Source organism: Phycodurus eques, chromosome 19 (assembly GCF_024500275.1).
Source record: "Phycodurus eques isolate BA_2022a chromosome 19, UOR_Pequ_1.1, whole genome shotgun sequence".
NCBI lineage: Eukaryota > Metazoa > Chordata > Actinopteri > Syngnathiformes > Syngnathidae > Phycodurus > Phycodurus eques.
In genome coordinates this window covers 10,100,436-10,122,329 of record NC_084543.1, presented here as the reverse complement: position 1 = coordinate 10,122,329, position 21,894 = coordinate 10,100,436, and the positions used below count along the sequence as shown (strand labels likewise).

Below are 21,894 nucleotides of genomic sequence, written 5' to 3'. Positions count from 1 at the left end.
CAGAAATAAATATACGCTTGTATTTTAGAGGTACAACATGCAAACATGCGTTGTATTTGTCTGAGGAAAAAATCTTATGAGAGGCAAGTCATGCCCTTTTTTTTTTTTTTTTTTTTTAAAGTTTTGTTAATTTTTCTGGGGAAGAAGTAGTAATCTAATCCAATATATCCATCCATCCATTTTCTGAGCTGCTTCTCCTCACTAGGGTCGCGGGCGTGCTGAAGCCTATCCCAGTTATCATCGGGCAGGAGGCGTGGTGCACCCTGAACTGGTCGCCAGCCAATCGCAGGGCACATACAAACAAACAACCATTCGCACTCACATTCACGCACCTACGGGAAATTTAGAGTTGTCAATCAACCTACCATGCATGTTTTTGGGATGTGGGAGGAAACCGGAGTGCCCGGAGAAAACCCACGCAGGCACGGGGAGAACATGCAAACTCCACACAGGCGGGGCCGGGGATTGAACCCCGGTCCTCAGAACTGTGAGGCAGATGTGTGTGCTTGCTGTCTAGACTAAGTATCAAAGTGGGATTTCAGCAGATCATACTGTTGGATTACTATCAAAATGACTTGCAGTCAAGTAATCAACGGAGAAATCAACACTGCCGCCTAGCGGATGGATGGAGGGCCTTCCGACACGTTCTGTTCGTCTCAAAAATATATAGTAAGCCTTTATTTTTTTTGTTTAAATGACATGCAAAGTAAGGCATTTTTAACTTCAAAATAAAAAAAAAAAAAAAAAAAAAAAAAAAGACACAATCAACAGTATATAAAATGGATGGATGTATTAGTTTTTTAAAATGCATGATGTACATAAAGTGAGGCTTATTTTAGAAAATTATGTATAAGGCATTTAAAACACCTATTGTAAGGTAACAATAACAACAGGCAGAACGTAATATTTTTTCATTTTTAAAATGAGGATTGAGTGAAAAGACGATGTAGTGTGTTTTAATAATAATTTTAAAAATGCAATTAAAAAGCAACAAGATAGGCTTTTCTTTCATGACAAATGACATATGTAAATTTTCTATAGCACTTATCCTTACTGGGATCACGGGAGACCTGGAGCTTATCCCAGATATAAGGCATTTTTTTTAAAAAAAGATCAGTTGGAAGCAAGGCTTAAAAAAGTATTAGACAAGTTGTAGAGTGGGGACTTCACATACCACTTTCTTCCACCAGAGGGCGCCAGCGTCCCGTAGATGACTGGTGTGCTTACGTCACGCTGTTCTCGAAGAGTCAGTTCATGCCATATCTGCTTGAAAGTCAACGTTTACCCCTTGAAGACTGTTTGCTGGCTAAAGAAAAACAAAGACGTCATTCACCAGCGATGACTTTTATTGAAAAACAAAATAAGGGTGGATAGTGTTATGTCGTAGAGCAGATAAGATGGCACAAACTTGGCAAGAAAACATCTTTTTACAGCTGTTTGCATTTTTAATAAATCCCCCCCCCCCCTTTTTCTTTGCAGCTCAAAAGCATCTAAAAAAAAAAAAAAAAACTAGTCCACGCAGTTCAGACAGCATACACAACAATTTGGTGCAATGGCCCATTGTTGTGTTTTCTCTTTACAGCAATTTTACAGATTGTTGAATAACACAACAAACTGTTCACAAGCATTGATGGCACAACAATTCCGCTGAGTGGATAAGCACGTTCAAATTTGGCCCTTATACCTCAGAAATTATATTTATATAAAAAGACTGAAATGAAACCGAATCTCTAGAAACACGAGGAAAATAACCTGCTGCTAATGTTAGCGACAAAGTGATTAAAATAAACTTAGCTAACGTACAACACACTGGACTCAACATTCGGTACACCTGCGCCATTTTCTGCATTTACAAAGACAATTCAGTATCATTTTACCAAACCTAAAACAATTTTTTTGTTTTTGAAATACATTGTATTTTTAGCAAAGTACATCTTTTTTTTATTTTTGAGGTTATAGCATGCACGTTACCAAATATATTTCCTTATATTTCATTTGTATTCACTAATATGCAAACTACAACCACAATTATACAAATAATGAACGAATAGTTCAGAGATAAAAAAAAATTTGAAAAAATTCTTTTAAAAAATAAAAATAATTACCAGAGTGGCTAATCACACTGCATGTTACTAAATAGATGGCATTTTTTTGTTTAATAATATACAAACTAAAACCTCATTGCAACAAAAATTAAAATAAAATATAGTGGCTGTAGCATGCATGTTACAAAATAGATTAATACTGCTATTAATTTGTAATTACTTTGTAATGTGGCATCTACAAAGTTTTTTTTTTAGGAATTTTTCTCACAAAAATGTTTTTACTTAAAATATGAATTTATCTTTTGTGTTTTGATTGCAGTTTTATAGTTTTATTTTGTAAAATGCAAAGTACAACCACAATTAGAAAAATAGTTTATATTTTTACAAAAATATTTATTTTATTATTGTCATGAAAATATTGTTTTTGGCTGCAGGTGTACCAAATATTGTGGTCGGTAAGAAATTTTCTGCCAGCATGACAACGACCCACACACGGCGTCCGTTATCGGTTGAGTCCCTCGTCTATTTAGTTCTGTGCGAATTCTGTCACGACGACGTCCATTTTGGGGAGTTCCCGTTGGAGGCCATTTAAGTTTCGACTGCAACAACATCGGCGTGTTAGCTAACGACGTTTACTTGGCCACCATCACCAAATCACATACTAGACCTTTTTCTTTTTTAAATTACACTCTGTAAATTTTTAAATGCGACTCACAATTTTAAGTGCAAACGGACCCTTTAAGACCGTACTCAAAATGTGAATGACCCTGTAAACACTTGTACAAGTCATTAATCCATCAATCCATTCATTCATTTTCTATAGCGCTTATCCTCACTGGGTTGAGGCGGGGTACATTTACACAAACCGTTATTCACACATTCACCCCTTAGGACAATATTGAGTCTTCAATGAACCTAACATGCATGTGGAATGTGGGAGGAAGCCGGAGTGCCGGGAGAAAAACCACGCAAGCACGGGAGGACATGCAAACAGAGCCCGGATTGGAACCCCCCCCCGCCCCTAGTCTTCTTGATCACATTCCCATCCACAACTTCCACTTCCTGTTTCAACGTGGCGTTGTTGCGATCATCCAGAAATGGCAGCCACCTCCCCACAGTCGTCGATGGATGAGGTTAGACGAGTGACAGTATTGGACGCCGTAACCGAGGTCCGACTGAATAGTGGTGACGGCTCGGTTGATCCCCAAGGATCAGGATGCCAACGGCGTCCGGTCTTAAACTCGGATCTCGTCCTCGTCGTCCATGAAGGAGAAGTCATCTTCGCCGCGCGGTGAGCTGTACTTGGCACTGTCCGTGTCATTGTGGTGAGTGTACGGAGTTTTTTCCTCGGTGGTAGAACCGGAGCTGGACACGGAGCAGCTGTCCAGTTGCTGGTGGTTATTCCTGGTGTGAAGCTCAGGGCTGTAGGGCGCCACCATGACCTTCTGCTGGTAGATCATCATGCGAGGCGGCCTGGCGGGCGGCCGCCGCTCCTCGGGGCCGTCGTCGTCGATGAGCGGGATGTGCCCGGGTGAGCCGTGACCCTCGCTGCCCTTGCCTTCCTCGTAGCCCAGGTCGTCGTCCTCAAAGCCTTTCTTGTCCATCACGCTCAGGATGTCGCCGAGCATGGAGGGCCCCAGGTCCACATGGAAGGACATCATGGACTCCGCGTGCTTCAGGCCGCCGCCGCTCTTGGGCAGGGATGGCGGCAGTTCGGTGAGATCGCCAAAGTTGCGCTCGTCAAACTCTGCGTCGAAGGTGGCGATGGCCGCCGGCCCGTCGGCGGGCTTGCTGTCGGAGACCCCGGTCCCCTGGCTTCTGCCCTCGTGGAGGTTGAGGTACGGCAGGGAGATGGCATTTTTCACAAAGTTGGCCGAGCCGGCGGGCGGCGCAGCGGCACTGTACTCGTACCCATCCCCGCGGTTGACTGAGTGCGAGCGTTTGCTGCCGCGGAAGGTGCGGGCCAGCAGCGACGGCTTGGAGCCCGGAGAGCCACGCTTGGCGTCGGCGTTCGGGGCCTCGCCCGAGCGCGTGCTAAGGAAAGACGTGTCCCCGAAGGCGTCGCCGCCGCGCCCCACGTGCATGGTGTGCCGGAAGTCGCCCAGAGGAGCGCTGATCATCTCCGCCGTCAGGTCGGCGCGGGAACGCCGCTTGGACTGGTGGTTGGAGTGGACCAGTTGCTTGAGGATCGGCATGATGAATGTTTCTTTACAGGCGGAAGTTGATTTTCTTTCAAGAGTCGGAGAATGTTCAGGAACCTTTCGGTCGCTTCGTCAAAGACACGCCACGTGCATAGTAATATGGGCAGCCATTTTGGTCCTCACACTCGTAATGTCATCTTTGGGTTGGATCAGCCTGTTAAGAAAAACGGGAAATATAGCAAGTTAGTGCATCTGCAAATTATTCACAGCGCATCTTTTTTTCACATTATGGGCTCTATTTTCATAGATGGTGCAGCTGCGCTTCATCATAAAAACTAGTGCATCTTGATTTTCATGCAACCGCAAGACTCGCTACGTGTTTGCCAATTTGGCAGACCCCGGGGCAGCGAGGGTGTGCCCTCGGAGATGCGGCTGGTGGAGTGAGAAAGTCTGCAGGTGAGTTAACACGATTTTGGTCAATTTGATCGGGGCACAAGCGGACAGATATGTGCACTCTGCGGACGTGTGGTGGATGACAGACGCATTTGGTTCCCAAATATGTGAACAGCGGGCATCGAACCCTCTGAATCATAGTAGAAATCAATTCATTAAACACATTATTATGATTGTCATCATTATTAAATAAAATAATACTAAAAGAATAATCATAATAATATTATTATTAAATCACTGTACGTACTGGGCAACACGCAGCTATGGGGGTCGGGGTAAACGAACGATAGTTGAAGGCGATATAGATCAGTGAGGTTCATGGACATATTTAAATGGCGAGCAGTTGTCACCAGCTCATTCTTTATTTAATTAGGGTGCCTGCAAACGTTCCGCACGGATCCCGTCGTCCTCTTCCGAGACTACTGTGCCGCTTTTAAAAGAGAATGAAAGGAGCCGACTCTGTTGAATAGGATTGAATTCGGCTGTGAACAAGCCCAGACCAGCACAGATGTCCTGCTCTCAAATGCGCTGGGGCTCCACCGGTCCACCAAAGTACCAAAGACCGGGTCTAGCCCGCTTCATTGCAGTTACACAAGCGCGGAATTTGCACTAGTCACGTAAATACATTATGTTCAAACGTGGAAAACTTTGTTACTGCAAAACAATGCCTCTTATTGGCCGGTGAGTCAGTCAGGATGTTGCATAAGACTGCAATCTCACTTGTAAAAATAACTCCATGTCGTCCGTCACACATCCTTTCTTGGGTTCCTCCTTTTCTTTCCCAAAAAGTTCACAGGTGACCAGCGCTCGTATGTTCCCATTTTGGACCCCTCAACTGTTGCGTAACCGGCAGGATGCTTGGAGCCGGAACACTCGTGGGTGGTGTGTGTGTGTGTGGGGGGGGGGGGTTGAATGAAGTGGAACACCATTTCTTCAGATCGTTTTACAGAGCGGCTCGAGTCGCTATGTCCAGATTTGTTACATTCTCTTCCTGCCTGTCGTGTGTCTCACTGTTCAGTCTGAGGCGCTTCGACTTGTTGTTTCAATACCTGCCCTCCTGTGAATCATCAAAGCTCACAGGGCAGCGCTTACAAATTAAAGCTTGCATGTGGCTATGATCTGGAAAAGGCAGCTAATATGAATACGTTTTAGCAGGATTAGCTGGTCAGTGACTCTTAAATCATAAAGTGCTCAAGGGAGAGAGTTTAAGAGCCACTTGTGTGTGCTACTAGAGTGCTAATGTGCAAGTGTTATTGATGGGTAGAAAGGCTTTTCCTAACTAGGGGGGAAAGGGTTTGGGTTTCACATTTGGGATTCAAGCCGGTGTTAGTGTTTCAAGACATAATTTGGGTTTCAAGGTAGGGTTCAGGATTCCAACTGGGGTTTCAAGCCAGGGTTACGGTTTCAAATTGGGGTTATGAGCCGGAGATTTTTGCCGGTGTTAGGGTTTCAGGACATGGTTTGGGTTTTAAATTAGAGTTCAGGATTCCAATTGGTGGTTAGGGTTTCAACTCAGTGTTTGGGTTTCAAACAAGAGTGAGCGTCAAGAATCAGTCAATCCATAAATCAATCATATTTGATAAAAATATCATCACAATGTTTTTACATTTCTGGCCGCATACCAAACCTGAACACTGCAGGATGCAGCAAAAAGGACAAAAAAGGCAGTCTGATGGTTGAGCTGTGATCCAGAAAAAGCGGCTAATATAAATACAGTTTAGCGGTATTAGTAGGCCAGTGACTCCTGGATCATAAAGCGCGCACTGGAGAGATTTTAAGGCCCACTTGTGTGTGCTACCAGTCTGCTAATGTGCTAGTGTTACTGACGTGAAAAACACCGCCTGTGTTTTTAGACCACAGGCTTGAACTCACGCGTGGCATAACTGCTGTGAATCAATGGGGTGAGCACAATAACATATTATGAAAACATTAGCATTATTGGTGTAGGACCAGATGGTGGAGACTTGATAAAAGCCATCTCGGTTAGCATATCTCTAAGCAACTTTACGATAATCGAAATGATAATCCCGTTATACTTCCTTTTTAATTGTGCAAACAGTTTTGAAATTTCAAGACAGCCTTAGGGTTTTAAAGTAGGATTTCAAACGAGGGTTAGTGTTTTATGCCAGTTTTATGGTTTCAAATTTGGTTTTCAAGCCTGAGTTTGGGTTTCCAAGTAGGGTCTCAAGACAAGGTTAAGGCTCTAAATTAGGGGTTCAAGATAAGGCTGTGGTTTCAAGTTAAGGTTCCGAGCCAAGGGTTATGGTTTCACAGAAGAGAGTTTAAGACACACTTGTGTGTGCTACTAGAGTGCTAATGTGCAAGTGTGCAAATTAGCATTTTCTAAGCTTTTTTTCTACATTTTAGACAACTCGAATATAAAATCTAATTTGTTTTTTTTGTCCCGTTCAGCTGTTAGGTCAAGCAGAAAGGACTACCTGTATCCCTTCTATGCCAGAACAGTTTTACTGTGTCACAGTGGACTTTTTAAGCTGCCACTGTGGTCTCTTTGTATTCTGATGGATATTTTATCAGAATTAGTCGTTCAGTCAAACAGAACAAAGTTTTTAAAGGGAGTGACAGAAAAAAAACAAAAAGGAGAGGGAGTGAGAAGGTAACTTAATGATATAAGAGAAGACAACAAAAGACAGGACACTATCTGTAAGAAAGCTGAGGAAAGTAAATCATTATGTACTCAGTACAATTACATTTTAGATTTGAGTGTTGTATGGGACAGGCGTGCTACACACTGTGAGGGAAGCACAGGACATTATAAGACAGGATTGGACAGGACAGAGACAGGAGGGGAAGGATGCAAGACAAGGGGCCCTGGACCCGGCTGTACAACTGAAGTGTGGTGGGATTGGGTATGTAACTTCTAAACATCTATAGAAACAGAATGCAAGTGAGGGGATACCCAAGAAGTTCGCATAGTTATGTGTCACAATGAGTGAGTGGCCCCACACCCAGCGAATAAGTCCCAGGGGTGTGTGTCTGCGGACACATGCAAAATAAGCGTCAGAAGTGTCCTGTAAATGCTGTGCACGCACCGCAGGGGTTGAGGACCTCACCCCACCCAACTGAGAGGCAGGCTCGGGCTGAATAAAAACCTTAACACTGCTGAATACAGCAAACAGGCAAAAGATTCAGCCTGATGTTTGAGATGATGCATCGTTCTGCTTTGATCGCAAACAGAACGTTTCATCACTAGCCAACAAAAGTATTCAGTGCACAGAAAGCCTTAAAAGACTTTTTTTGCGGATGGAGCACACTTCCTGTTTTGAGATCAGGGCTCATTCAGATGAATGACACCATGCAGGGCAATGAGACAATTGGGTCAGGGGCAACATAAAAGATGCCAGCTTGGGTTCTCAAATATCAAAAAGGTAGGCGCCTCACTTCACAGTCATTCTGGGAAATGAGACATTTTATGTCCCTTTGGAAGGCTGCCACGGTGTTTGACCAGGACGACATCATCATCATCAGGAGGAGGACATTACTGCGCCAGGGGAGACAAAAAGACAATGTTTGAGACCTACAGGCACTCCTATCGTATTCACTAGGGAGGCTTTCAAGTGAAAGAAGACCACAGAAGATGAAAAAGATGTTTAGAAACTGTGTACCTAAAACTGTCTGCTTTTATTCCAGCATATAAACGTTCCTTCGACGGTTAGGATAGGGATAAAACAATAAACCCATGTTTTGTTCAATATCATCACTACCGTGTTAGCGTCCCTGAGCGTAGTAGTTCTTTTTTGGATTCTGCAATCATACTACATATACCATGTTGTTCTTTCAGCAATACCGATTTTTGGTCGCTATAACTGTGACGGGACATTTTCAAATTTCTATTATTTTGACTACCATTTTTAGCGTTTCTGAGGGTACAGTAGTTGTTTTTGGCTTCAGTGTGCACCACAACATGAAACAAAAGGAGAGAGAGAAAACAAAAAAAGATTTTGTAATATCGATAACCGTGATAAGTTTGAAGGAAATGTTTATACCCGTTTCATTTCTAGGATTTGGGACTAGCCTCAACCTTCTTCGCATGTTTGGGAGGGTAGGAATGAAAACTAATTTTTTTTTTCAAATTTCAGACAATTATTACCATGTCAAATTGGAATTATCGTTGGTCCCGTCCGTCTTTAGCCTTTCTGAGAGTTTTTTTTATTTAAAATTTTTTACGTCACCTGTTCACTATGCACCGCAACTGCAAACTGAAAATGACAAAAAACAAGACTTCTCCCAAGAACAACATTACAAGATGACACATTTTCACAAAACCTTTCTAGCAGCCTGGTTTAGTAGACTTTCTTTGCTACTAGAAGGGAGAAATGCCTTTACGTAACTGAGCACCCATAGCACCACATGACACCAACTGAAGTGGAGATGGGCAGTGACGGGTGGGGGCATGAATGATTAAGGGCATCGTCATGCCACCTCGGCTCACGCTCGATGACATCACAACTCCCATCCGACGTGCTTGCGTAATCCTGCGGCTTGTGGCACCACTTTCCTGTTCTTCCACCACGGAATCCTCAGCAAATCGCATCAGAACTACTGGATTTCAAGCATGGTTTACTTTTGCGTGTATTTTCGAGCAGTATATCATTTCTTCCCAATAAACCATAACAGCCATGAGGTATCATGACAGTAGTGTCTTTGTCTACTCACACTAAATACTGCACGTCTACATAGAATTACTGCGCAGACAACCTTGGGTTTATTTAACCTCCAGCAAGCCACAGTCGTGGCCATTGTCCAGAGTGCTGTTCGGGAACATTGATATGCAAATGAACCTTTACGGTCAAAGTACAACAATGGCGGTTTCGTCAGCAGGGCCTGTGCTCTGACAAAGAACATTTAATTTGTCTCCTGTTGACCAATGTCAAGCACAGATCGCATTCCCACAGCGCACAGGACATTTGGAAGAAAAGCTCACGGTATTTGTAGTAGTAGTAGTAGTAGTAGTAGTAGTAGTAGTCGTCGTAAAAGGAAGATTTGGGTTAAGGCCTTCAAAAACAAAAAAGCTTCATGCTAACGTCTTTAGACAGCTGGACAACCAATTTCTTCGCTGACATCATAAAAAAATATATTTTTAAAAAACACATCAGGCTTTTAAATAATTGTCAAACTATAATAATCGATTAGTTGTAGGACAATAGCTTAATTGTTGCACCTCTATTTTCAAAGCTGGGTTTTTCTAGCCAGGTATAGAGTGTGGGAATTTGCTGGAAAAGTCATAGAACGATAGATTTGATAGGTTGCTAATGTCACAGCTACTGTATGAAACACTGGACGAGTATTTTGTTCATCGCAGGGAAAAAAAAGAAAAAACGCTTGTAACTGGTTCTTCTTTTGGAAAAAAGGCAACAAAAAAACAAAATAAGTTGATGCTTGTGCAAATTCAAAGATTTAGCTTTTTTCCTCCAACAAATTCTGGTTGAATTTCAAAAAAAAAAACTCATTCGCAAATTAGTATATGATTGTTTCTTGTTACAGTTTTGATACATAAACGTCAAATATTGATAATGTAAGGTAAAAAATTCGTTCTGAAAAGCCGAATACCCATTTATTTCATTGTCATCATAAAACTGTTATTACCTTGTCCTTTTGAAACAATGCAAAAATGCCAACAAAAAAATTAAGCATACAAGATGAACGAACTACACCGGGGTTGTGTATTTTTCTCCGAGAATTATGGTTCAATTCCAAATTTGTACGAGGCATAAAGTAACGTAAGATGAAGTCAGACAAAACTGTTCGTATATTGTAAATAAAGTGTGTGACAAAATGACAATATCGCAACTTATGATAAAATGACGATATCGCAACGTATTGTGTCCTATGATGAGAAAGAATATCATCACTGCTTAATGTAACAACCAATAAGAAGAATGTTTGATTTGCCTTTATCGCGTACTGTCTAACCACACATTGGATAATGTAACATTTAGATGTTTTCTTCCAATTTATCGATTATCACACAATCGCTATATCGTTATATCGACATCCTTGGCTAAAAGCGCATTGTGAGTTCTCTATAAAATGTGACTTGACAGAAACATCACCATATATGGTTGGTCGCTGATGATTGATGAGGATGAAGGGAACCCGTTCTTCCCGTTGGACGTCATGCTTGGTCGGGTAACCTTTGTGACACAAAAAGTATGTGGCAGAGGAAGCAGACAAAAGAATGTAAAAAGAAAAAGAAAAGGGGAGCATAACTACACACGGGTGTGACTCTCTTCAGAGGTGAACAGATGTAACGTGTAAATACACAGAACCATGACTGCTTCATAATTCAGATGCATGCAAAGCTGCCTGTCATTGTGCCGGATTTGCACGTGCCAGACGTGAACCACCATGCAAATCAAAGCAATGTTTTGCACGATTGAACTTGAGCAGTGCGAACAACACTGACGTCAACCAGGAGGCAGGTACATCCATTATTTTGGGCACCCTACTTTCAAACTCTGACCTTGCCTTCAAACCCTACGTTCAATGCCTAACATTGGCTTTAAAACCCGACTTCCAAACCCTAATGCTGTCTTGAAACCCTACTGTCAAACTCTAACCTCGTTTTGAAAACCTCATCTGAAAATGCAGAGTTGATACCCTAAAACTTGGCTTCAAACCCTGCTTTAAAACCCTAACACTGGCATGAAATCCTTATTTGAAAACCTACCCTTGTTGAGATCCCAAAACCCTGTCTTGAAACTTCACTTTGAAGTTAGGAGTGGATTAAAATATCGATTCATCAATGCATTGCAATACTTCCCCCGCAGTTCAATATCGATTTAGCAAATCCTCTGAACGGATTCACCTCGTGGCCAATGGGGGGCGCTTTGTGTGTGACTCGCATTGTATTGGTGGAAGCCGCACTCGACCATACAACAACAAAATGGCGACTAAAGCAAGCAAGTAGCATCAGCGTGAAGCGAGCGACTTCTACCTTTTAAATCTGACGTTTGGGCTCATTTTGGATTCCCACAAGAAAAGACATTTGAACCACGAAAGGCAACAACACAAAAAAGACGTCAGAAGTTGCCGTCCCAAAGCTGTTCAGAGAGTTAAGACTGCGGTCTTGGACACGAAGTTGACAGAAAGAGTGGCTCTTACATGTGGTGGTTGGACTTCCAGTGACTGACCCCTACGCACCGTATGCAACTGTCACTTCTCATTTCATTTCTAACGTGTGGGAATTAGTGTCAAATGTTCTGCAGACTAGAATCCTCCACGGAAGCCACACGGTGAGGGAGCAAAATAGCGAACTTGACAGAAGCAATAAATGAATGGGGTTTGATGGACAAGTACCAGCAAGTGGCAATTGTCACAATGCTGTAAACATGCTACTTAATTAGGTATTACTGAAAACCCCGCAAATAATAGTAACACGAACTCTAATAAGTAAAAAAAAAAAACATTTATTACAAGTGTACATAAACTTTTTTCAATACGTTTACTTTTTACTCCATACACACAAATAATAATATTCTTTATGTAAATGTTTATTTTGATTACAATTTCCAAGAGGAAATAAACTTAAGTTTACACACACTTAATCTTTTCAGTGTTTCTACACAACTGTTTTTTTTTTTTTTTTTTTTTTACTTTTGTACTCCAAAGACATTAAACCTGGCTTGAAACCCCAACACAGGCTTGAATCACTAATTTAAAACCCTGACCTAGACTTGAAACCTTAATTTTTAGCCTAACTGTGCAAAAACCTGGCCCAAAATGAACATTATCACCGCAGTGTGTCTTTGTCAGACAAGTGCGTGGGAAAGCGTTCTCTTGGCTCATTTCTGCAAGTCATCAGTTGGCATGTTTGAGCCATGGGTTTTTTACGTTAGCAAATAAAGTCAACATGCCTGGGCCGCACCAACCCACCCCACTCCATCCGTGGGCTTGACATTGCAAACCAAACGTCGGCTGGCCCACTATCCTCCATCTGACTCCAAAACTCTTTTTTTTTGGCCAGATTCCCAAACGCTCCGCGCAACACAATCACCACCTGACAGGCTTGAAAATTATTTCTCTGTGCTTCCAGCCAAGCTGGCCTTTTATGAAGCGCTTACCCCTGCATGACTGGACAAAGTGTTTGGTGGTGGGAGGCTGTGCTGTGCTGGCTGGGTGGGCGTCCATGTTATGTCCAGGCCAAAAACAAACCAAACGAGACCACGGCCGACAGTTTTTGGAGCATGAAAGCCTCAATTTGTAGGATCCAAAAACGCTCCTTTTTATCCGGCCTCTTCGACTGCCCATCTTCCACTAACCCACTGCCTGTATAGTTGCCCCATTCAAAACTTCTAAGTATTTTTGGGTAAAATACACTTCTGAACTTGCACAAATCTCCAGAATTCAAACTGCATGACATCTCAAAACTTCAGGCATTTTACGCTTTACGTTTACTTGGGCTTTTTTTCAAGGCACACCAAAAAAAGAGCAAATTAATTTTGTTTTTAACATTAACGGTGGATGGTTGTAAGTCAGTTGACACAAAAACATGATGGCAAAAAAGTAGAAACTAAAGTTGTACAATTCAAAATACATCGGAATTTTGGGAGAAATGCATGTTTGAAAACAAATTGCCGTCACACATGACATAATGAGACTTCTGCCGAACAAGCATCAAAGGTTTTGCTTTTTCTTTTGCTTTCTTTGCGATGATCCAAAAGGAGTAGCCTCAACAAGGGCTACATAGGAGGTTATGCGAAGTAAGCAGTGACATTTAAGTATGCGGGGAGTGATGTCATGTGTCACAGTACAATAGAACCTCGAAATTCAAATTTCCTTAAATATTTTCTCCATCTCAGAAACTTCTGCGTTTGAAACGGTGTCATGCATAACGTCACAAGACTTCTGTCCCAAAAATATCAAACCTTTTGCTTTTTCTTTGGCTTTTCGAACAACATTCCGAAAGAATGGGCTACTCACATTGATAACTGAAGTAAACTGAATTGCAATAAAAATAGCAAGACTTGCGTCATCAGACGTGTCATGTTTTAACGGTTTTGACGTTTTAGTATGATGCTTGTATGACACGGAAATGTTGTTGCTGTTACTCTTTGGGGGAAATGCGTACAACTTATAGCACTGTCACGCATGATGCCTCAATTTCCCTTCAATGGGCATAAAAAGATTTTGCTTTTTCTTTTGGATTATTGCAACACTGATTGCGTTCGACTTGAGAGGTGCCACTGTATTAGCGTTTCTCTCTGCACAGACATACAGGACAACGATGATAAAGAAGAGCACAGATTGCGGGGAGGCGGTAGTGAACCCTCATTACGGCTACTGCGGCGGGATTATAGCGAGCACGGCAACACCGGTCTCTCGCCTCGGCTCTTTTGACAAATGGAGAGCATTCATGTGAGGGCCCCGCGGGGCCAAGTCATTGAATTAACTATCCGAGCTGCTGGAACAGCAAAACAAAGCAGAATGAATCTCTATGGAGAGGTGGTGGGGTGTAGTTAGTAGTGCTTAAAATGAGAGAGTGACTGCAGTCCCCTTTGGGTTTGTTTGGACTTTAAAATGAAAATTAGAGGGGAGGTCTTGAGGAAACAAGATGTGTTCAAACATCCAGAGGCTTCTTGGTAAGGTTGGAAGTGTTCAACGGTTCAACAGTTTCTAGCATGTTTTTTTTATTATTATTATTATTATTTTTTTAATCAGTGGCACAGACAGCTTGCAGACTGACAAGACCAGTTCATAACCCCCTCGGTTTTCATTTTATACAAAAGATACGTTGGTGCTTGCGACAAAGAGGGATATGCTCTAACACTTCAACCTGATCGTAACGGCCTTTCGCAAGGAGTTGACAAGTTAGACAATGGACAGTCCAAAGTCTGTCAATTATGACAAGCGAGCGAGCTCAAGGGTTACCAGGAAGAGGAACATGTTTGTGAAGCCTCGGCTGGAATAAACAGCAACCGAGCGAGCGGTTGCATCGGACAACGTACAATAGAGGAAGAATTAACAAGAAAAAAAACAAATCCCGTTTAGGCACACCCAACGCACGTTAGTGATGTGATACCATTTCATATGACCAGAAAAGAGATGAGATGTTTATCTATAAAGCCACTGCAACATTGTAGGTTAGTTGATCACTGAAAACATCCTCTTTAATTTGAAACCTTAATTTGGGACGCCAATTATCACACGATGATGACATGAGCTCAATTAGAGGTTAATTTCTAGGTGTGGATGTCACTGAACGGGCCTGGACGCCAACGCCTGTCACTGAGCATGTCAAAAACTGCAAACAACAACAAGCGCCATAAAAAACTATTGTACACACAAGATCAACACAACAAAGCCTGGAAGCTTTCACAACATAACAACAAATGAAGCCAGGGGAGCACACCATTCCAGAGGATGTGTGCTGGACAGGTGTGTCGACTAAATCATTTTTACTTACCTAGACAAAATGTTTAGAAATGTACGCAGCAAAGTGTAAGATATGCCAAGAATCATGCAAACTGGTTCAACAACAACAACAAGGTATCGATGACGCTACAGGAGAGATAAAGATTGGCTAAAACGTGATTGGAGGGTAGAACGTCAACGACTTTCCAACGTCTAACAATATTTTTTGGTTTTCAGTAGAAATTAAGACATTCACGCAGTTCAAATTGAAATAACTTTTTTTGAAAAATCTATTGCTTTAAGTTGGACAGTTGGGACTTTTTCTCAGAAAAATAATCCAACTTGACCTTATTATACATGAAGAACACCACAAATATGCATCCAAGAAGGAATGCGTAAACTGCAGGGTAATAATTAACTTGGCGTAGGATGAGTAACATTTTCATTTCCTTTGCTTTTTTCTTGTGCATTAGAATTGTTTAAGAAGCATGGAGATATTTCGTTTCATTGAGTTTAACCTTTGTGTTTTCGGTAAACACAGACTTCTGGGCACTAATTCACTTTGAAGGAGTCGCCGCACATTGATGAAAGCCTTCAACTCTCATACATGATACATCCTTCAAATGGAAAGTGATTAAGACTTTGTTCCCCTAGCATCGGCCTTCAGATCATACGTTCACCACAACATACATGATACATCCTTCAAATGGAAAGTGATTAAGACTTTGTTCCCCTAGCATCGGCCTTCAGATCATACGTTCACCACAACATACATGATACATCCTTCAAGTGGAAAGTGATTAAGACTTTGTTCCCCTAGCATCAGCCTTCAGATCATACGTTCACCACAAGACTAGGGCCCGACCGATATAGATTTTTTTTTTTTTTTAAGACTGATTCGGATATTTGGAAGTATAAAATTTGGATAACCGATTAATCAGCTGGTTAATTAAAAACAATATGTAATGAATTAAATATTGGATTTTTGGGCTCTGTTAACGCTGATAACAATAGGACTTAATTTGATTGCTCTACAATACTTTGTCAATAACTGAACGCAACATTTTGAAAGAGATCAGAAATTGACCAAAACTTCAAAGAAAGTTGTAGTATAAAGTTTAACCCCAACACAGAGAGAATCATTTCATAACCACATTTTCTTTAGCTTTTTTCCAATTAGGTTATCAACAATGAAAAAACACAAAAATGGCAAAGACCACAATAGAGCTTTAAAAAAAAATATATACCAATCGCTGAAAGTGGTAGTGGTACACTTCTTCCCACTTTGAGGCACACTCCTTGACATCCCAAAACATACTGTCAGTGTATCATCAAAAGAGTTTAATGCATCAACAATAATCATGTTAACTTAAGGCTATGCACCAAATCTTTTAAATGGACTCCCAAGTGAGTCACATGAATAGTATTTGGCGTCCAGTCTAAGTAAGTGTATATAAGTTTTGCCTTTTTTTTTTTTTTTTTAATTTATTTATGTTTTTTTTTTTTATAACTTCACCCCCTCACTCCTCTAATCCAATCCAATATTACTCCCTCTTTCCAAACTGCAGCGATGAGCTCATGTGGGCAGCGAGCCAGCGTCCTCAAAACAGTCTGGCTCGCAAAGAAAAGCGCAGTCAGGAAAAAAAATAGTATAAGTCATACAATCCATGTGGCTCAAGAGAAGATATAAAAAGGACTTGGACGGCCTGGAATGATGCTCCATGTTTACATCTGGAAAAGTGATAGGGGCCACAACTTTAAATCCAAGTCATTCAAATTTGCTGCCATGCTCTGCCCACACGCAGTGATGGAAACTGATGGACGACAATACATTTCTCAAACCTTTCATTCGTTTAGTATGCGCGGTTCAAATTTAGTAGCCATTGAACAGTAGCTCTTGGATGAGTTTGTCTTTAAAGGACACCTAGAAATGACCAGAAAATGGTCACGTAAAAGTACAATCGCAGACTTGACTTTTTTTCGTGATGATGGACAAGCTGATAACTGACTTAAGGGGCTGGATTTACAGAAAACTCTTGTGATTCAGAGTTTTACGATAAGTCATCAAACTCCGCCACCATCTACCACCTACATGCAATGACAGAAACTAAAATGGTCCGTACACGCGGTTCAAATTTGGTATTTATCAGATAAAACCTCTCGGACTCTTTGAAGCACCTTTAAAATGACCCTAAAATAGCTCATTTGTATAAAAAAATTGCCAACTTCCTGTGTATTTTCAGGTATGGCTTCATTTTTGGGGGTTGACTCATTATAAACATGCCGACCAAATTTCATTTAAAACTTCCGGGGGCTGAACTTCCAGAAACAAAATGTAGGAGAATTAGACAAAAGTAGGCGCCTATATTTGTTCAAGCCATCAGTTTAACAAGCTCAAGAATAACAAACTTTATGAGAAAAAAACAAAAAACATGCCAACAAACAAACCCCTCAAGTCAAATACTTGCCTTCACTGTTCCCACAGTCAACGCTGCAAGTAATTAAGTCTTATTCGAAAATGACAACGCGCTTTATCTAGAATCTCTAACTTTAATTCAAATGCAGGCTACACTTTATTAACAAGAATGAGGGAAAGGAAAACACAAACAATCAAAAGTGGCACAGTTATTAACTCATGTTTATATAATTGAGACCACATTTCCAATGTCAACACTTTTCAAGCTACGCCTGTGACAAATTAGTTTTATTTAAACACAGTAGTGCCTTGACTTTAATGCGTTCCGTGAACATGACCCCAACTCATATCATCTTTCCCCATTTAAAGGAATGGGAATGCCATTAATCCATTCCAGCCTCACTAAGTGCTCCTTCTGAAGTGCGTGTAGACATACGAATGTACGCGAAGAAGATGCTCACAAATGCTCAGTAAACTGCAGTCATATTAGTCATTTTCGGCAGAGGACAAAGCCTGTTAGTATTGCTGTGTTGTTTGTCTAAAAGTGTTGCCACACCATTTGTGTTCAAATATTCATTGCTTAAAGGGTTATAACACTGTAACATCATTTAACATTTAACTCTGAGTACTTTCTAACATTTGATACTACTTCCAATAAAGACGAGCTGTTTTAACGGTGAACAATCCTCCATTGTTTTCTCCCAGTTAATCAAGTATCCTGGGCAAAATAGTTGTGCCCAAATACAAATCTTACTTGGATATTTGGATAATGTAGCATGTCAGTGCATCCAAAATGTGACTTCTACTCGTGTGCAGAGCGTTACAATTTAGTTACATAATAAGTTGGGAGAAGTGAGCCTCCCAGTCCATCTGCTTCTGATTATTTCATATTCTGCTCTTGGGGGGGGGGGGGCTACTCTACTTGGGAGAAACCTGCATGATAAATCATGCCATAAAAAAACAACATAAATATGTCCCAAAACACTCAACTACGCCACATAAAAAATAAAAACTGCTTAAATATGGCACAAAACACATTACCTCCACTGTGTGCGGCTCAGGCTATCTGATTAACGCTTTTATGCTTCGTTTAAATTATGTCCCACATCAGAGGTTCCTTTCATCAGGCCATTGTGCTCCTGTTAACTGACCTTTTGTGACGTCATCTGAAAGTTTTTTTTTTTTTTTTTTTTTTTTTAATACAACGTGTCCGAGAACCATGGAGAAAATAATAAACGGGGCGGGGGGCGGGCTAAGGGAGGCTTATGGATGAACTCGTTGTTGTATTCATATAGCCGTGGGAGCGAGGCGACTCAATGATCATGACGTTTAAATAAAATAACATTTAACTACCGAAAATAAACGCAGCAACTTGTACGCCTCACTCGTCGTCGTCTTACGGACATAAAAGTTACACAAAGAAGCAGCACATACGTTAAACAAGTCAAGTTAGTTACCTTCAGCTGGCGTCCCAAGAGGTGAGATCCACACAACTTAAATCCACACAACTTGTGAGCCAGAAGAGACGAAAAAGTGCCCGTTGAGTGCACGGGTGGCCTAGGCTGACTTGCGTGCGTCGCTCGGCGTCTCCGTCCGTTTGTATGCGTTCCTCCCCGGGCCTTCCTCCAGCAACTGCCCCGCCCTCGCCGCGGTTTTAAAGGCACACGAACTCCCCTTCAACTTGGCCTCGGGAAGCTAGCAGCTAACAGGGATGCTAACGTCTACTCGTAGCCTTGTTGTGTCACACAGATGCATTACGTTGACCAACAAACAATAAATAAACGAATGAATAAGTAAATGACTGATGATCTCTTTATAACATGGAAACGCATCAAGTTTGACTGAACCTCACTGTTGTAACGATTGTCATTAAAACCCTTTGGTTTGGCTTTCAAGTGGGCGGGCTAGCTCTGTCTCTCTTTGGCCTAACTGTCAAATGACTTAAAAAAATGTTTTCTTTGCTCTGATTTGAAAAAACAACAACAACCAAAAAACACACACACATAAATCTAAACTTGCTGTTGTGAAGTTGACTTTTCCGTCTTCCAAAAACATTTGGGTTGTCTGTTCATCAGACATGCTAACTCTAAGCTAATGTAGAAAAAGAATTAACATAATACATCATGATGTATAGATTTTCCCCCCCCCCCCAAAATATATTTTCACTTCTTATCTGCTAATAACTGAAACAATATTAAACTGATGATTCTAAAGTTGACTTCTGTCTTTAAAAACTGGGTTATCTTTCTAATGAACATGCTAACGTGTCTGTGGCCTAGCTGCAGCTTCATATTAGGCAACACTATATTAACATTTTTTTTTTGGGTCGGTACAGACTACAACTACTGTTGTCCATGTGAAAAGTCATTGCCTTGACTTGAATGTTGTACAAGCATTTAAATACAAAAATAATAGCTGAAGCTAGCGAAAGTTGTCTAAATTAACAACGGTTGTATTACTTTTATAGTCAAAAGTAAAAACAATGTACTATTGTTCTGATTATATAAAAATAATAATAATGTATTAAAGGTGGATGTTATGGCATTTCCCCCAAAATGACAGAACACATTAAATATACATCCCGATAATCACTCATTTTTCTTTTTTTTCTTTTTTACACATTGAAGTAAACATTCAGGACTACATTACGTCAGATAGAAATTCCCCCATGTGATGAAAAAAGGATTAGATCATTTGGCTGCATTCATTCCAATTCCTTCATCTGCTCCTGCTGCCGCCGCCGCGTTTACGAGGTTAGCCATGGCTTGACTCGACTGTCATCCAATAAACTTTGGATGTCATCTGATGCTCATGCAAGTTTTTTTTTGTTTAAATACACAATCAAGTGAAGTGTGCACGTTGAAAATCATCTCTTTCATCAGTCTTCTTCTATCAGGCAAGAGATACAAAGTGCCACTGACCAGAAAAACAAGCCATAAGAATCATTTATTCTAACTCCAATCACAGCCCTCAACAGTAAAGGAATTTAAGAATCAGGTACCGGAGAATGATTTGCTCTGGGTATTTTTCTTTTTATCATAAAAGTTCTGTGGGTAATTTTTTCTCGTTCATTTAGTCTGCTTATTTTTCTTGTTTACTTTTATTTGTGTCCTTTTTAATATGTAAGCCCTGTCAAGGGTAAAGTTCTGTCACCATCTGGTGTCAAAGGAATAAAGTTTCTACCTACCTACAACTAGATTTCATAGGAGCTATTTAGCTTCTTCTACAACCCCAATTCCAATGAAGTTGGGATGTTGTGTTAAACATAAATAAAAACAGAATACAATGATTTGCAAATCATGTTCAACATATATTTAATTGAAGCTCATCTAAGATGGACTGTGGAAAAGTGTTCTGTGCTCCGACGAGTCCACATTTCAAATAGTTTTTGGAAGTTGTGGACGTCGTGTCCTCCGGGCCAAAGAGGAAAAGAACCATCCGGACTGTTATGGACGCAAAGTTCAAAAGCCAGCATCTGTGATGGTCTGGGGCTGCGTTAGTGCCAATGGCATGGGTAACTTACACATCTGTGAAGGCACCATTAATGCTGAAAGGTACATACAGGTTTTGGAGAAACATATGCTGCCATCCAAGCAGTGTATTTTTCATGGACGCCCCTGCTTATTTCAGCAAGACAATGCCAAACCACATTCTGCACGTGTTACAACAGCGTGGCTTCATTGTAAAAGAGTGCGGGTACTAAACTGGCCTGCCTGCAGTCCAGACCTGCCTCCCATTGAAAATAAAAGACGACAACGGAGACCCCTGAACTGTTGAACAGCTGAAGCTGTACATCAAGCAAGAATGGGAAAGAATTCCACCTACAAAGCTTCAACAATTAGTGTCGTCAGTTCCCAAACGTTTATTGAATGTTGTTAAAAGAAAAGGTGATGTAACAGTGGTAAACATGACCCTGGCCCAGCTTTTTGGAACGTGTTGCAGCCATAAAATTCTAAGTTAATGATTATTTGCTAAAACAATCAAGTTTATCAGTTTGAACATTAAATTTCTTTGTGGTGTATTCAATTAAATATAGGTTGAACATGATTTGCAAATCATTGTATTCTGTTTTTATTTGTTTCACACAACATCCCAACTTCATTGGAATTGGGGTTGTACTTCCTGTTACCTTGAAAAATTATAAGGCTAAGTGGAATTGGATCAATAAACTATTAGCAATACAAGAAAGGATTTTTGTATTTCACTACAACTACTACTACATTTGTTTTTAGTACTCAGCAACTTATGTTACTGACTGCAAAAAATATATATATTTTTTACAATATTTAAACCAGACCAACTAAACATTGAAAAATAATTTATTTCCGAAATGTACTGTGATCATATATTCATTCTTCTACATGGTAAGCTTTTATCGCGTACGAAACAAAATCACCTCACAGGAAAAAAATAATAAAAATATTGACAATTAGATGACACTGTTCAAATAAACTAACCGTCGAGTTTT

General features: G+C 40.8%; 1 protein-coding gene across 3 annotated transcripts; it reads right to left on the bottom strand.

Annotated features, from left to right (window-relative positions):
* Positions 1 to 1,328: 1,328 nt before the first annotated feature.
* cdc42ep4b (CDC42 effector protein (Rho GTPase binding) 4b) lies at positions 1,329 to 19,037 on the bottom strand. 3 transcript variants are annotated; one of them, XM_061663899.1, is made up of 3 exons: positions 18,884 to 19,037; positions 10,711 to 10,791; positions 1,329 to 4,400 (listed from the first exon to the last, which is right to left on the bottom strand). In XM_061663899.1, exon 3 carries the CDS (start codon positions 4,238 to 4,240, stop codon positions 3,281 to 3,283), a length of 960 nt encoding a protein of 319 aa, XP_061519883.1. In that variant the 5' UTR covers positions 4,241 to 4,400; positions 10,711 to 10,791; positions 18,884 to 19,037; the 3' UTR covers positions 1,329 to 3,280. The 3 variants fall into 3 exon arrangements, with proteins under 3 accessions (XP_061519883.1, XP_061519885.1, XP_061519882.1); XM_061663901.1 differs by lacking the exon at positions 18,884 to 19,037 and adding an exon at positions 18,468 to 18,863; XM_061663898.1 differs by lacking the exon at positions 10,711 to 10,791.
* Between the last annotated feature and the right edge of the window lie 2,857 nt (positions 19,038 to 21,894).